The 16,979-nt window shown below is 44.8% G+C and overlaps 1 protein-coding gene across 10 annotated transcripts in view; it reads left to right on the top strand.

The window, feature by feature from the left end:
• APLP2 (amyloid beta precursor like protein 2) overlaps nt 1–16,979 on the top strand; it is a 101,127-nt gene that overhangs the window by 18,076 nt on the left and 66,072 nt on the right. For 2 of the 10 annotated variants that reach the window (XM_037882105.2, XM_037882103.2), the window contains exon 1: nt 10,209–10,478. The exons of 1 other annotated variant lie outside the window; for it this stretch is intronic. In XM_037882105.2, coding sequence (XP_037738033.1) covers nt 10,392–10,478 — 87 coding nt within the window. In that variant the 5' untranslated portion in view covers nt 10,209–10,391. Of the gene's footprint in view, nt 1–10,208; nt 10,479–16,979 lie in introns of those variants that run through there. 7 more of the 10 variants (XM_043534032.1, XM_043534029.1, XM_043534030.1 and 4 more) reach the window with 5 other exon arrangements.

Genomic DNA, 16,979 nt, shown 5'->3' with positions numbered 1-16,979 from the left:
GTTAAGCCCGGATATGAGAGAGACCTATGAAGTTATGAATGGTGTGGAGAAAAAAGTTAATAGGGAAGCGTTGCCCTTTCACGCAAGATGAACCGGAGTCACCCAATGAAGTTAATAGGCAGCAGGTTTAAAAAAAACCCAAACAAAAGGAAGTATTGCGTCACACAACACAGTCATCCAGTGGAATTCATTGCCAAGGGATGTTGTGAAGGCAAGAAGAATAACTGGGTTCAGAAAATTAGATAAGTTCATGGAGGATAGGTCCATCAGTGGCTCTAAGCCAGAATGGGCAGGGATGCAGCCCCATACTCTCGATGTCTCTAAACCTCCAACTGCCAGAAGCTGGGACTGGATGTCAGCAGATGGCTCACTCAATAATTGCCCTGTTCTGCTCATTCCCTCTGAAGTATCCAGTATGGCCACTATCGGAAGACAGGATACTGGGCTAGATGGACCACTGATCTGACCCAGTGTGGCCGTTCATATGTTCACAGTGCATCTGCACAGCAGGCAGGCATAATCTGTTCCTCCATGCTCTGATCAACAAGGGAGGATGGGAGGCTAATACAACCTGCAGTGCAGACTGATCCCAGAGGCACCATTTCTAGGTCAGGCTATGTCCCCTGTGTGCCAGGAAGAGTACTTTGTATAGCTTTTTGAAAGCGTGTCAAGATTCATCCTGCACTGTGATCCCCCCAGTGCCCAGAAAGCACAATTCCTTTCAGGCTTTCTTCACTACTTTTGCAGCAGGGAGCTCTGGGCCTCCAAGCATGGAATCATCTTCACTCAAGTGATGTGCAGGGGCCATCTCCATCCCTGGGTAGGGTACCATAGAGCAGTGTGATTTAGTCCAAGTGGGGAATCCTTGTATCTTTTCAGTCACCTCTTTGTCTTGGGATGCCTTCTTCCCTAAACAAGTACATTGTCCCATCAAGGTCTCCAGGATCCCTGTTCTTGTTCTGCAATTAGGAGATGATTGGGGAACCCTAGTCCTTCCACATTTCCAGGATGTTAAATAAGTATATCCATACTATTGAAAAGGGCAGCACCTTTCTTCATATTGAAATGGTTGCCAGGCTCCTGCTAATTAAAGGATGCTTAAGCATGAGACACAATCCAGCTTCCGTTTGCCAGGGCCAATGTGGTCATGCTTCAGCTAATCCAAGACACAAACTTCCCAACTTGCTTTAGTTTATTCTGGAGTCTACTTATGAAAGGATCAGAACAACATGATGGTCTCTTTATAAGAGTGTTCTACTATGTGAGACAGGATCTGACTAGAATCCATCAATAAAGCAGACAAGATTTACATTGTGGCTTATGTTAAAAAATTGTTTAATTAAAATACCTGCCTAACATTATGTGAAAGCCAAATTAACGGTACATGTTTATGTGCAGAATACAGAGCAGTAGAACTCAAATGCTAGGGATCCTGGAGATAACTCAAGATAGACTCCATGCCCCGTAAAGATTTGCAGGCCAGTGGCCTGCATCACCAGCTCAGGGGAAAAACTCAGTGCCACATCCAAGTCTTTCAGGTCCTCCCCACAGGGCACCGTTTATTAATGCCAGTACAAAACAGGCAAGACATTAAAACGAAGCAGTTCCTCTGCCCATCCTGGGCTACATCTCCCAGAGGCTTTTCTCTCTTGCTTCTCTTAGGATTAATAGGAAGATATACCCTTCCCATCAATCCCCCTCCTTTGGAGTCTGCTGCAGGAGCCCATCTCCCTCCTGCATGGTACCTTTCAACTGTACTCTCAGCCCTTTGTACCTGACCCTTTCCCAGCTGGGTTTTCATACTAAAACAAGGCTGGCTGGTCCCAGATTGCTGGCACGGAAAAGGGCTGTTACAATAGCCACGTGTGGAGGGACAGAAGGAGTTGTCACTACCCACAAATACAGCACTCTCTCCATTCTACCACATTACTTCCCCTCCTCAGACCGCTGCATTGGCTTCCCTCTTCTCAGCAGCAGCATCTTTCATGTCTTTATCCTTGTCTTCGAAGCACAGCTCCACCCCACTTACAATATGTATTTATTAGTGTTTCCTCCCTCATTCCCTAGGCTTCTTAAGAGTTCTTGTCCTTTTTACTCTAGTAGAATTATGCCATTTTTCATAGTTTAAGGCCTCGTCCTTCATACTGCCCCTCAGTCCTTGGAGCAGCCCCTTGTTCCCCAAACACCAGGAGCCCTCTCCTTCAACCATGATTTAAAACCCACTTCCTCAGCAAAGCTCACTTCATTGCTGTCCTTACCAATGAAGTCTTTGCACCTTTTGTCGCATGTATTGTCTTTGTGATTTAGAATGTAATCACCTCAAGGGCAAGTTTGAGTTCTGACTCAATACGAGCCTTAGACCTTTTCTGAGCAAGTTCCATTGCCAAATTCAAGTGACCAGTGTCAAGTATGAGTGGTGACTTTCTACTGGAGTCTACTGTTTTTCAGTTAACTACCCACCCAAAGGCTATTGTGTAGCTAGACTTTGGATCAAGCTGTAGGGCCCAGATCCTCAAAGACATTTAGGCACCTAACTCCCAGTGATTTAAAAATGGGAGATAGGCGACTAAATACCTGCGAGCACTTGGGCTTAGCTGACTTGTAAAGGCTATGTCTACACCACATCTCTTCACCAACCTTGTAATCTGGGTGACCCTAGGTATGGCTGCTGCCCATGTACAACATAGTTAATAAATTGTGGTAGCTAAGGCCCAGATTTTAAAAGTAATTTAAATGTTGCTTCACTCAGCATTGCAATGCCTAATTGATTAGTAGCCTAAATCTCATTTTCAACAGTAATTTAGACACTTAATCTGAATCCCACCTACTGTCAATGGAATTTTGGCTTCTAAGTGCCTAAATCCCTTCTGAAAATGAAATTTAGGCATTGCAATGCTGAGCACAGCAGATGCATACCTTTAAAAATCTGGACCTAAGTGTATTTGACCCTTGTCAGATGGTTCGGGTGGCACATGGTTTCCTCTGAAAGCAAGTTGTAAGGTTATAATTGCCACATGGTAGGACCCCCACTGTGTGCCTGTATAACCAGTTTGGCCAGTCCTTCCTCCCAGAGTGCGTTACCCCACATGCTTCTGGTGCTGCTCTGCTTTCATGTCCTCAAAACACTTTATCCCCTGCTGAGGCATTAAGCGATAGCTGCCCAGATTTTCCAGAAACAAACACAAGCAGCAGAATAGGTATGCCCAGAGGCATCCATTTGACTGGTAGTTGCCTTTTGAAAAAAAGCTGCTGTGTTTGAACACAACTTGGCCATGTTTCTTGTAATTGGATCAGCTGAGCATCATGAACTCTGTTAACAGAGTTTGAAGCCTGGATGGGACCAAAGGTGAAAGGCAAAAAGGCTTTTCACTCATTCTAACATCTACTGTAGTTGCCTTTGTTGGAAGAAAGTTATGTACAAAGTATTTTTACATGGTGTCTTTGCAAAGCTGCTTAGAGGACTGACAGCTGCAAGCATCTTTACACCTGCTAATTTTCCTTGTTCGGGTGGTATTTTAGCTCCTAAAAATCAGATTTGGCTCAGTTCTACCTCTGCAATTTCTAGCTTGCATGGAACTATCATTCACCACTATTACAAATGACATAATCCCATTTAAATCTTCCATCAAGATTTTAATTAAAATCCCCATATAATACTACTATTTGAAGGCTAGTTCAATTACAACCTTTCAGTTGCAGAGTTGAGGAGAGCAGAGGGAATATTCAAGGGCTTTCCGATTCTCAGACTCATTCTGCAAGGATGAGTCTGATTCTGACAAATGCTCTTGGCACAGCTTGCTGCTGCCAGTGCCTCTACTGGAACAAACCACAGGCCCCTCAACCTCTTCTGTTCTGCCCCCAAGGCATGTTAAGTCAATTGGTAAGGAAGGAGATCTTTTCAGCCAGGAGTAGCCTCTTTCCTTTAAACAGCTGTGCAGACTCACAAGTTGTAAATAACAGAGACGGTTCCACTAGAACATTATTTACAGGAAAAACACAAACAAGGATTTTTTCCTTTAAAATAGAAGCTAACTAAAGACACAGGGTGAGAGCGGCTGCTCTGACACAAGTACACTGGGTAAAATGCCCAGAGCAGCAAAAAAGTGGATTCTGAAAGCCCTGGATCCAATTGGAGAAAATTCCCCTGGCACAGAAACTAATCAATACAATAGCAGGCTGTTTTCCAACCCTGGCTCTCTTCCCCTCCCCCTCCACAAAGGCCTGTGGTAGGTGACTGTGCTGGGGATAGGAGAGGTATATGAGGGTTGGGCCGCAGCACATAGCTGGGGTGACCAGATGGCCTATTTTTAAAGGTACAGTCCTGTTTTTTGGGACTTTTTCTTATATAGGCATGTGATGGGGTTGGGACTCACCACCACAGCACCTCCTGTTGTGGATTCTTGGAATTAGCTCAGTCCATGTAGAGCATCATCCACTGGTGGTGTCCCATCCATCTCTTGCCCTCTGTTAGCATCTGGACCTGCACTGCTCCCTTCTCGCAGGGTCCTCTTCAGGACACTGCTCTGTGGCAGTGCCCCCTAGTCCACACTCACCCCTTTCTGGGGGGGGGGGGGGGGGGAGGAGGAGAGGGAGGGCAGGGGGGTGTTATCAGTAATTCTTCCCCTTCACCCCAGCCACAATGGCCAACCACACCCCAAAATCTAACCCCTTTTGGCAGGGGTCTGGTGCAGTCTGTAACAGCACCTCCTAACAGCCAGGTGTAAGTGCAAGGGGGGGAACCTAGGTCCACCTGCTTCTCTGGGTCCCAAACCAGGGATCCTTTGGCAGCAGCCTTCCTGCCTACCCTCCTTCTCTCCCTTTGTCCATCTCTCTCCTTGGGCCATTCCCCCTGCAGCCCCTTTGCACCAGCTAAGCCCTTTGCTCAGGACCTGCAGCCTGGCAAGTAACAGGTTGGAGTTTCCATCTACTCTCCCCAGGTGCTGGTCTCCTCACACAGAAGACACACCTTCACCCTCTAAAGACCTAGTAGAGACTACCTGCTGCTTGCCTGGGCAGCCTTTATATAGAGCCTAGCCTGGCCCTGATTGGCTGCCTCTTGCTCAGCCCTGATTGGCTCTCCGCAGGCCCTATCTGATTAGCTGGCTGTCCGTGAAGTCACTCTGGCCTGCTGTTGCCCAATCTGGCCTGGGGGTGGGGCACCGCACCACCACACAGCACCTATAACCCCCCACCCCCTGCCCAGTTTTTTCACAGTTGCTATCTGGTCACCCTACATATAGCAGTGCTTTGGTTCTGGGTGGCTGTGCTGTCCATAGGTACTATAGGCAGCCCAGCCCCCAAGGCTGTCTGCGTTACAATAGAGATCACTCTGACCCCTGGAACAATCCGGAATAGCAGGGCACAAAGGTGGCTTTCCCCCACCGGTCCATGGGCTATGAGTTCTGTGGTGTACCCCTATGTACAGCACAGAATCTCACCTCTGATCTACAGAGAGTTTCTGCTACTATCATGACTAGACTAAAACAAAGTAGAGTTAAGAACTCTGTAGAACTGTAGGCAATAACATAGATGATAATTAATATTTTCACTTACAGAGAATCTTTCATCGGAGGTTTGGAAACATTAATTAAAGCTTCACTCACTCCTTTGAGGTAGACAGATATTACCTCCATATTACTCATGGGCAAAATGAAGTAGAATTTGAGTGATTATCTCAAGGTCACACAGTGACAGGGCCAAGAATTAGAACTTAAGTGTCTTGCCTCTCAGACCCTTGTTCTTACCATACAGTCATATGGTTGTCAATATAACAAACAGTTGGCCGGAATCTCATGCCGCCTCACTCATCTGCTTTCCACAGAACTCCCTTTCACTTCCTGTTTTTACCCACTTCCCCGCCCATTTCACAACCTTGACTTTATAAAGTAAAGGGGACATTTTGCATGGATGGGTCATGGTGATAGCAACTGTCCCTCCTTGAATTCTGGGCTTGCCGAGAGCACTGTAATACTGAGCTATAAATAATCATCCTCTTCACACTTACATTTCTTGATAAACTCAGCAAAGGCAATCATCGAAATCTGCACCTAACTGAGCTTTAGCAAAGTAACCCCAGAAGATGATAATGTCGTCAGACTATTTTTATAGAGAGCATCTATTAATTTTATCACAAGCGATTTGGAAACTCTGTCCCCAAACTACTTCAGCTGGGTGGGTTTTTAAGCAAAAGCTTTATTTTAAAAATTCCTTCTCTCCTAGGAGTTCCAAACACCGCTTTCTGCACCACATGTCATTTGCAAACTGTTACACTCCATTCCTTTTTAATTAGGCTGCCAGATGGATATCTGGTCTTGTGATACTGAAATATCAGTTTATCATACCTACTGTCAAACCACCATGCTATACTTTTTAATGCATTTTGGGCTAATATTCTCCCCCTTCTAGGTAGGCTTGGTGCAAAGAGATTCTGCAGCTGCTGAAGGGAAATTAATCCTCTGCACCGGGCGTTAGACAGGTAGTCAAATGGAAAACACTATTATGGCCCTTTCTAGACCTCCCCACTTATACCCCCCCAATTCCACAAGAGGCAGTGGCTGATGGATCGTTGTAGTAGCAGATGTGTTGGCCCTGCGGCTGCTCCTTCCCTGAACTACTCGTGTCCTGGACATGTAAAAAGGTCCTACACCTGTTGGCCCTTAAATCTAGTCCCTGTGCAGCAGAACTGCACCAGTTCTGTTGCTTCTGGAGTCCTCTGTGCCTGCCTGGGAAAAGCAAGATTTGCCTGTTACAGCACATTTTGTTTTTGTTGTATCTCTGTTTCAATGGGAAATATGTCATGGGTCAGAAGCCCCAAAATGTGACTTATCTTTTGTTTCCCTGTGTAAATGTGACAATATGGCCATCTGGCTACTTTGGTTTCTGAGCTAGGGGATTGAGAGTTCAAATCCCACACCAGGACTTCACCTGATACCTACTGCTAACTCTGCAGCTCAGTGGTAGGAGGATGCTGTACTAGAAGAGGTAAGAAGCTAAAATACAGTCCCTTTGCTCCCCTCTGGTGACCTTCCTGGTGTAAATTATAGAACTAAGGTGCTTTCCGGAAGGGTAGGATAACCTCACTGTCCTAGCTAAGAGTCCCTCTCTCAATAACCATATTCAAGATGTATAAGATTGTGGGTGAGTTACAACTGGATGAACAGATGCTGCCGTCTTTACGTGTACAGCTGCTACACTGCTATAATTTTGTAGCAGCAGTGTGGATGATCCAATGGATAGAGTATGGGCCTGGGAAATAGAAATACCTGAGTTCTGTTCTCATCTCTGATACTGACTCCATGTGACCTGCACAAGTCCCTTAAGCCTAAATTTTCAGAAGGGTCCACAAATTTTAGGCCCCTCAGCCTTTGAATGCCTAGCTGGAAACACCCGCAGGGTGATTTTCAAAGGTGCCGAGTACCCACACTCCAGTTGACTTAAATCTCTGCAGCAGCTCTGAAAATCAAGCTCTAACAGATCCCAAGTTGGGGACCCAAAATTAGTGGACACTTGAAAACTGACACCTGAATTTCTCCTTGCCTTCTTTTCATCATCTGCAAAATTACTTACCTCAAAGGGGAGTGGTGAGGATTAATTAATGCTCATAAAGTGTTATATAAATATAAATGCTAAGTATTACTAGTTTGTTAATTTATATAGCACTTCAAGATAGCTTTGCTATGAGAGGCTGTACCCAATGATATATAAACAATGTGTTCTTGTGGAGCTGGGGAGAATGAAAAATATCTGAATGATAACTTTGTAAAAGGGAAAAATGGAACTCAAAATATATTCAATTGAATCAAATACACCCACATTGTACATTAAAATGTATATACATTAAAATGTATTATTTTAAAGGAGTCAATTAATATTCCAGCTGGGTTTGGGTAAGTTTAAAAGAAGATTACAGATGCCAGAGGACTGCAGTAAAAGAGATTTAAAGGTTTTCAAGTACTGTAAAAAAAATGAGACTGTAATAAGTGACTAGTGGACCAGCTGGCCATTTTAATTAAAACTGGGCTGCTTATTGATCTGTATTACAGATTGTCCCCATTTACAACACTTCAGCAATCTTCCTTGCATCCATTTCAGAAAAAAAAAATCACTTGTGATTGTATGTAAAGAATGTAAAAGTTAAAGAATATAAACAGTTTGTAATTTTATCTAATTGTCCAAAAGTCTCAGGATTTTTCTGTTTGCTTTGTTTTCTGATGTAAGCACTCTTGCACATCTGGCTATGAAAATTATGGAGAATAAAATGTGTAAATTATAGCAGATGTTTCCTAATTTATTCCATGAAATAATTCTGATGGGTTTTTATACATGTTTTAAATAATGTTTGTTCTTTCAAATGTAGAAATTGCTTCTGAAGGTATTCTGATGTATATTAAATTACATCTGTTTTTTAATTACATTACAGAAAATATTTCAGCTTTAGGTAGTGGCATCTTTTAGATTTTGGGGGTGAAATCTTAGCCCTATTGAAATTAATGACTAACCATTGACTTCAATGAGGCTAGGATTTCACCCACTACATTTTGTTTAACTATCTTCTCCATCATTGTGAAAGCCAAACAACAAATAATAAATAAATAATAAATGGCTTACATCTATTCTATACAGTGTTTTTCTTTCTGAAGGACTCAAGTGTTTTACAAATTATATACATAATGGAATCACGTCAACTCCAATTTGCTACAACTGATTTTAAACATTTCCTGAAATGTTGCAACTCAAACATAACACCACAGAAGCTCTAAAAGTGAAACGATCAACAGCAATACAACTGATTTGATTTTTTTTTAAACTGAGAAAAGCAAAAATTTAAAAAGTGCTACAAATGTGACAAGTAAATAGGATTTTTAAAATTTGTTCAGTTTTAATCATCTGTATTAAGTGGCATAGGTAGAGAAATATGTCTGTTTACACTGATTATTTTTGAGTTGACAGTGTGCTCTTTTGTCATTTGCAATCAAACCATTTCCTGGGTGAAGTGCAAAAAAAAAAAAAAAAAAAAAACGGGTCTGCAGCATACTACACAAAAGTGGGGGTAGGTGACATCTGAGGGGAAAATATATTATTTTACAAAAATTGCTCTGAGATCTTTAATGTAGATATTATTCCCTTAAAAACAAAGACACAAAAACAAACAGACCCCCAAAGCAGTTTATTATATTGTCATCTTTTCCACTCACAGTTAGACCCAGATCCTCAGTGGTATTTAGGCACCTAACTCTCATCGATTTCAATGAGCGTTTGCTGCCTAAATACTTTTGAGGATTTGGAGCTTAGTGCTTTCATTTTGTTTACACAGCACCTAACACGACGGAGCTCGGATTTGGAGTAGGGCTTTACTGCAATCCTGTTACTATTACTATTCAATTTTTGTCTCTCAAAAACATGGAGAGCTGATTTCACCATGCTGGGATTTGAATCTGTAATTGCAGAGTGTAGCATTCCAAACCTGCTGTTAATGTAAAACTGTATAGAGCAGTGTTGTAGCAAACATTTCAGAGTTATGCAACATTTAGTCTCTAAAAATAAATAACATGGTCCAAAAGGGTCTGAGTGGATTTTGTGGCCCTCTCCTTCCTTACAGGGGCATTGCAATAAGGCAGACCAATTGTTCCAATTTATGAAATTTACTAATTAACAAATGGATTGTGGGATTGCTGTTTGGTTGTTTTATTTGCAAACCAGTGTAGCTTCCTTCTGTCTCTTCCAGAGAGAGGTTCCTTTTTATGCTTTTTGTTCTATCTTTTTGTTCTTCATTTTTAAAAAACCCTAGGAAATCCAATCCAAAAACGTTGAAAACAGAAAACTAAGGTTGCAAAAGCATTCTGAGGCCAGGAAGGCTGCCCATCCAGCCTTAACTCTGCCCCTCTGATGCTCTTGAGTAATGCATTACCACAGGTGGCAATTTCTTGCAGGGCTTAGGAAAGCGGTTGCTCACCGGACATCGTGCTTGGGCCTGGAAGTCACAGACTAGTGGAGCCCTTCTGCCATCTCCCGAGTCCCCGCCCCAAGCCCAGCCCACGCCTGGGTAGCAGCGCGTGCTGGCAGCTGGTGGGGCCGGCAGCCTGGGGCCACGCCCCGTGATTGGCTGCCGCTTGGGGGCGTGGTCACGCTTGCTCTGATTGGCGGCGACTCGGAGTGATGGGCGTGGCTCCCTCCCTCGCAGGGTCTTTGGTCGCGGCTGGACCTGGGGCGTGTCCGTGTCGTCGGTACGTCGCTGTGATTGGCCGGAGCGGGGACAGAGGCGTGGTTTCCCGGCTCCTCTCTCTGTGATTGGCGTGAGCGTGGGCGTGGCTTTGTGAGGCGGCTCCCCGCCGTCGCCGGAGTCCGGGCGCTGAGGCCGCAGAAGCTGCTGGGCGGCGGCGGAGACGGGCGGGATGGCGGCGGGCGCAGGGCTGGGGCTGCGGCTGCTCCTGCTGCTGGCGCTCACGGGCCCCGCGGCCACGCTGGCCGGCTACATCGAGGTGCGGCCCGGCGCGGTGGGGGGTTTCTGCGTGGGTGGGCCGGGGGTGCTCCCGCCGCAGAGCCCCCTCCCGCCTTGGCGCAGTGGCGGAGCCCGGCCGCCGCAGAGGCCGCGTGAAAGGCACCGAGGGCGGGGTGGGAAGGGGGATTTACCAGCCCACCGCCTGCTCCCCTCAGGTTACCTGTTCTGAGCCCCACTTTCCGACCCCGCGGGAGGGGGGTCCTTTCCCAGGGCGGCGGGGGGGGGGAGAGCCCCCCACTTTCCGACCCCGGGGGAGGGGGGTCCTTTCCCAGGGCGGCGGGGGGGGGAGAGCCCCCCACTTTCCGACCCCGGGGGAGGGGGGGCCTTTCCCAGGGCGGCGGGGGGGGAGAGCCCCCCATTTTCCGACCCTGGGGGCGGGGGGCCTTTCTCAGGGCGGCGGGGGGGGAGAACCCCCCACTTTCCGACCCCGGGAGGGGGGGGCCTTTCTCAGGGCGGCGGGGGGGGGAGAACCCCCCACTTTCCGACCCTGGGGGCGGGGGGCCTTTCTCAGGGCGGCGGGGGGGGGAGAACCCCCCATTTTCCGACCCCGGGGGAGGGGGGGCCTTTCCCAGGGCGGCGGGGGGGGAGAGCCCCCCATTTTCCGACCCCGGGGAGGGGGCGGGGCCTTTCCCAGGGCGGCGGGGGGGGGAGAGCCCCCCATTTTCCGACCCCGGGGAGGGGGCGGGGCCTTTCCCAGGGCGGCGGGGGGGGAGAGCCCCCCATTTTCCGACCCCGGGGAGGGGGCGGGGCCTTTCCCAGGGCGGCGGGGGGGGAGAGCCCCCCATTTTCCGACCCCGGGGAGGGGGCGGGGCCTTTCCCAGGGCGGCGGGGGGGGAGAGCCCCCCCACTTTCTGACCCCGGCGGGGGGGGGGGCCTTTCCCAGGGCGGCGGGGGGGGAGAGCCCCCCCACTTTCTGACCCCGGCGGGGGGGCGCCTTTCCCAGGGCGGCGGGGGGGGAGAGCCCCCCCACTTTCCGACCCCGGCGGGGGGGGCGCCTTTCCCAGGGCGGCGGGGGGGGAGAGCCCCCCCACTTTCCGACCCCGGCGGGGGGGGCGCCTTTCCCAGGGCGGCGGGGGGGGAGAGCCCCCCCCACTTTCCGACCCCGGGGGAGGGGGGGGGGTTTGCTCTCTGGATCCAAACACTGTCACTGGTTTCTCAGCATGTTTTCCCTCTTGACTCCATATCTAGAGCTTTGGGTGACTTTGCCCCCACCCACCAATGCCCAGCTCCTGGATAACAGCTCAGGCTAAAACGAGACTGGGAAAGGAAGCTAACCCATCGCCCTCTTGGTGATAAAAGCCCTCTGGGGGTGGGATGGGGGGGGGGCAGCTGGTGTCATGTTCCTCATACATAGGAGCGGAACTTGCCATTTCCAGTCTCGCAACCTGATTTGCTTCTGATAATTTTGTTCGCCTGGATTGTGTTACGTTTTTAGTGTCTCAGGCCATAGCATAGAAATGCTGGCATACCAGCAGGCATGTTTGGCTTGTGTTTACCCATTTGTTACAGCTGTCCAGTATCAACTGGGTGTAATTGCCTTCCTAATTCGGTGGTCTGCAAATTGAGCTTAAGGAAAAGGTGTTACCCGTGTCCTTTTGTTTCTTAATGTACCAAAAGGATCTAATGCTATCCAAGGGCAGCACTTTTGTAAAAGAAAGCAATGAAATATTCATTGTCCGGCAGCTTTAGATCCGAGATAGTTCAGCAAAGGTGGTCTCGGCTCTGTAGAATAAGAGGACGTTTCGCCATCTTACCATATTGTTACTAAAGCAGCAACAGAAATTTCTGATTTGAAAGCATAAGTGTGGCCGGAATTTCCCTTTGCCTGTGAAGACAATTTAGGATTTCTGGAATATATAAAGCTTCTTCTTGCTGCATCAAAAGAATTGATGCTGTGATCTTGAGTTGGACGGGTATTGATGCAAAACTGTGCTAAGGAAACAAATTCTTATTTTCAGTTTGTTTCAACAATCGTGCTGCAGCATTAGGCTGGGAATGTCTTTTCTGTCCAGTTGCAGATTTCAGGGTTAACTAGCTGAATCCCTCTGTGGTACCTTTTTCCTCTACTCCACCTCTCCCTTCTCCCCTCTCCCCCCTCCATGAGAACTGACCTTTGCATTCTTGGCACTGTAACAAGTAATGTGAGTTTCTCAGATTGGTCTAGAAGCTTAGACTATTAGAGGGCAACTTCATAGGGAAAAGCCTCAGTTAAATGCATCCATTTGGTCAAGGCTTCATTATCCTCTTAATAGATTCTGAATAAATCTAAAATTTTCAACTACCCATTGCATTGTCTTTCAGATTAAAGCTTTATGCAAGTGCAGTGGGTTTGCATCTGATGACTAGGAAATATTTAAATGTCTTTTTTTTCCCCCAAATAGAGTAGAATACGAAGTGTTGGGGTTTTTTTAAGGCTTCCTTCCTTCTCCTTAAACACCAAACTTCTCTAATCTAACTAAGATCTCATGGTAGTTTAGGACTCTGTTTTCGACATAATCTGTCTACCAGGGTGAACTCTCAAAATAGGTAGTTAAGCACATGCTGATCATCACAAAGGTTCTAATTTAGTAATACATACATTAAATTGCTACATCCATCTTGCACTGATAGTGTTTCAGAGAGGGACAGACATGTTATGGATATTTATGAATGGCCTGATTTGACACACTTAGTTTACTGTAAGACTGTAGCAGCCTTGATTAAGCAGAACGGCCACAGGAGCACTGTACAAAAATCTGAAGCCCTGAGCTTTCTGTAATTACCAACTGACAATAACATTTCTTTAAATGTTCCTCCTAGATGTTCTGCAGAACTAATGTCGTCAGTGATTTTTTCCCCCCTTCCTGCACAGCTATAACTTAAAGAATGGCATTTCACCTATTTATTTTGCATGAGTTATAGTTCTCTGTTAAAAATTACTACAGGTCTGATGTGACAAGGTGGTAGTCTGATGACAGGACATGATCCTGAAATATCTGCCTCGGTGTTGTTTTGCCAGGGAGATAACTAAGACTGGCCTGAGGAATTTCAGCTAAAGCCCAGATGAGATTACTTGGCACTGACTTGCCAGTGAAGAACCTTTAGTATTTCTCTGAGATAGTTGGATTAATATCCTGTATCCTGCACCTGTTAAAACCTCTGCCAACTTTGTAGGCCACTTCCTCCGTCATATCCTAGACTAGCTCAGCTGCTTATATGCATCCCTGGTGAAAGATTTGTTTATGAGCTTGCACTACATGTGGTAAATGCCAGCTGCTTTGTTGGAAAGCAAAAATAGCTTCAATTTTATTTCAAGGCCTTATTTACACTAGAAAAATTAGGATATGGAATTAGGGGTATGAATGGTGGAGGCTGTAGCTTGTGCATTTTTACCACTGTTATTTAAATGTACTCCGAGTAGGGTTAAACAACTCAGTTTGAATCCAGTTGATACTCCCGTGTCTACTGTTGTGATTACCTGTGGAGAATTGGAGCTGTGAAATGTTAGTGTAGACGAGAATTAAAACTGTTGTTTTTGAGACCCTGGTGGTGAACTCAACACCAGTCTGCATTTTTATATTGTTCTCAATGCTGTAGTATGGGTGCCAGGTCATTTCCCAGAATTTGCAGAACATCATGGTTTTGATAGTGTATAATTTTAAGTTTAAAATTGGTTACTTGCAGTAGGAAAATGCATGATAGTGTGTGTGCTTATTAGTTTAGGTGCTTTGGCATGTTCCCATTTAGTTGAATTTTCTATCACTTCAATATCTCAGTGCCATTCCCTGTCTGTTGTATGTCCAATAATCTGCAAACAAATTACTTTTCTTTCCTTATTTCAGTGTGTGTGTTTTGTTGGGAAGTATCTGTATATGCAACTTCATACTGGACGGTGCATTCTGCAAAGACCTGTCAACTGGTGACAGTCAAACGTTCTCTCCTGCGCCCTATCATGTGTTGATGAAAGGTCCAGCTTGTGCAAGGTCCCTTCCAAATAAATTGGAATATGAACACACAACAGAAATGCTGATCCATTGGTGGTGGCAACTATCTAATGGTGGCAACTATCTAATGGTGGTTTCTCTTGCATAGTGATGTGTTTCCAGATGACTTAAATTACTTGAAAAAAGAAAAGGAGGACTTGTGGCATCTTAGAGACTAGCAAATGTGTTAGTCTCTAAGGTGCCACAAGTCCTCCTTTTCTTTTTGCGGATACAGACTAACATGGCTGCTACTCAGAAACCTTAAATTACTTGAACTCTCATGCTTCCTGCCTCTTGTTTGCAAAGTTTGCTCGGAGAGCTTCAAAAAGACACTGGACGTCAAGCTTAAAAATCATTCTAACTTAATCTTTAGTCCAGCTATCAACTCCTTCATTTCTCTTCTCAAGCTCTTTAAAGACATGAAGTTTCTGCTTTATTCACTTGACCTTTTATGTAACTGAGTCTGAAGTAATACAAATGTAATAAGATTTGAAAAATGAGGTTTATTTTTAATGGCCTTTTTAGATAGCTATTGTGGATGGTATGGCCCCTAGATAAGCAGTCTTGAACAACTACTAGGATTTTGGGTGAGGTATAAACCAGATCAGCTTGAGGCAAAATTGTTTAGTCAATGTCATTATTTTTTGGTACACTTCGGCATTTTCAAATATAGCTGTCTTGTACCATTGCTGCCAGCCTCAGTGACTTGTTCTTTTGACTCAAAATTACCACCCCCACATTACAGTTCCAAGAAATGTCAGTTCTGTGAAATAACAGTTGTAACCATGTGTCTGTTAAATTTTGGGAACTGAAAGCAAGCTAGTTTTGTAGTTAAGTTTCATGCTGCATTTTATCAATCTCCATATGTAAAAAATATGAGCATATCTAAAGACTTTCCCAGGTCTTAAAGGTAAAGTCCCTCTGATAGGTATTTTACATATAAGGAAGAAAGACCAATAGAAAACATGCATAAGATACTGCAGGGAGGTACTGTTACTCTTATTGCAAGTTAAAATGCTGGAGAGAGGTAAACCCCATTCTTTGGAGAATGTTTTCAGCTTTCCTGGAATTTAAGGTGTAGTTTTGAAACCTTATTTTCTGTGTGCGTTGTGTAAAGAATTCTGAATCAGTGTCTTCACACATTTGGTCATTGATTGTTGTGTAATTTTGTAGGACATGGATTTATTCACTTTTTAAAAATACAGATTGTAATAGTAATGCTTAATTCCTTGCTTCTAAACATACGTGATAGGGCCAAAGCGTCTATTGCTGTATATTGCCTCTGTCACGCTCAACACCCAGTAGTCCAAGGAAAGTTTGGTGTCTTAATCTTTTACTTTTGTAAACCTGTCTAATGTAATGTATATGCAGAGTTCTGTAAGGTTTATGGGCGAAATATCTTACAGGCAGAACTTATTTTGCCTGCAGCATCTTCAACAAATGTTTTATTAAAGGTTCAGACTTTGATCCTAGATACATGTAACTTGAAAATGCAAAAGGAGCATAACACTTTCCAGTTTCACATCAATTCTAAACTCTCTGAACATTAAAGTAGTCTTCGGCCTGTTCACCTTTATTCTTTTGTGAAGGAAAACTAACTTTTACTAAAGATTTCAATTAATACTCTCTAGAAGAAGGCATGGCATGTAATCTATAATGATATATAGCTCGTAGTTGGGATGCTTCATACACCTGTAGTGTTCTATAAATGATTCTGGTAAAATTTCACATCTAGTTCTGTAGCTGAAGGATCCTGAGTTGTTTCCTCCTGAAATATATATTGTTGAATTTCCATGTATGTATGTGATGACTCATTTATCAGCTAGTAGTGACAAATTGATCATAGGCAAAGCATGAATGTTATAATTGGATTATCTTCAAGGGATACTGCGAACTTGATATCTAGTTGTGGCATAGTCCCAGATAATCTGGGAAAATAACCAAAAGTAAAAATTGATGAAGTAAAACTGAAAATGAGAAATTATTTTCACTGACAGTGATTGCGATGGTTATCAAATAGTAAGGGGGGAAGAAACAAGAGGGTGTCGGTTCGGAATGTCCCTTTAATAATGGACTAAAGCAGGCTTGTAGTGGGACTGGACACTTGCAGTTCTTCCTACAGTGCAAGGGACCTGAATGTTCTTCATTGAATTAGGACTTGTCTAAACTAGGATATAAGGAGTGTTTTTAGAAAGATTTCTACTTTCTCACAAAGGTAGAGGTGAACTCAAAGTGTCTTAATAGACTTTAAACCTAACAAATTTTAAAAATACTTTTTGAGTCTAATCAAGCTGTTAGAGGTGGAAAAGATTTTAAGCTCAGTCATTCTCTCCTTGGATTGTTTTGTAGGGGGGTAACTATTGTGCCTCTGTCTTAAGTGAAAGGGTTTTCATGACTTCCAAGGCAATCTGGATCTGTTAGACAGTTTTCTGGTCTTTTGCCCTTTTTTAAAATTTTGGTTGATCCCACATTGCCACTCCTACAAGCTTTAAAAATTTAATCTTTTTAATTTACTACTC

The sequence above is a fragment of the Chelonia mydas genome, chromosome 22, assembly GCF_015237465.2.
Source record: "Chelonia mydas isolate rCheMyd1 chromosome 22, rCheMyd1.pri.v2, whole genome shotgun sequence".
In the NCBI taxonomy this organism is placed as follows: domain Eukaryota; kingdom Metazoa; phylum Chordata; order Testudines; family Cheloniidae; genus Chelonia; species Chelonia mydas.
This window is presented reverse-complemented; position numbering and strand designations above follow the sequence as displayed.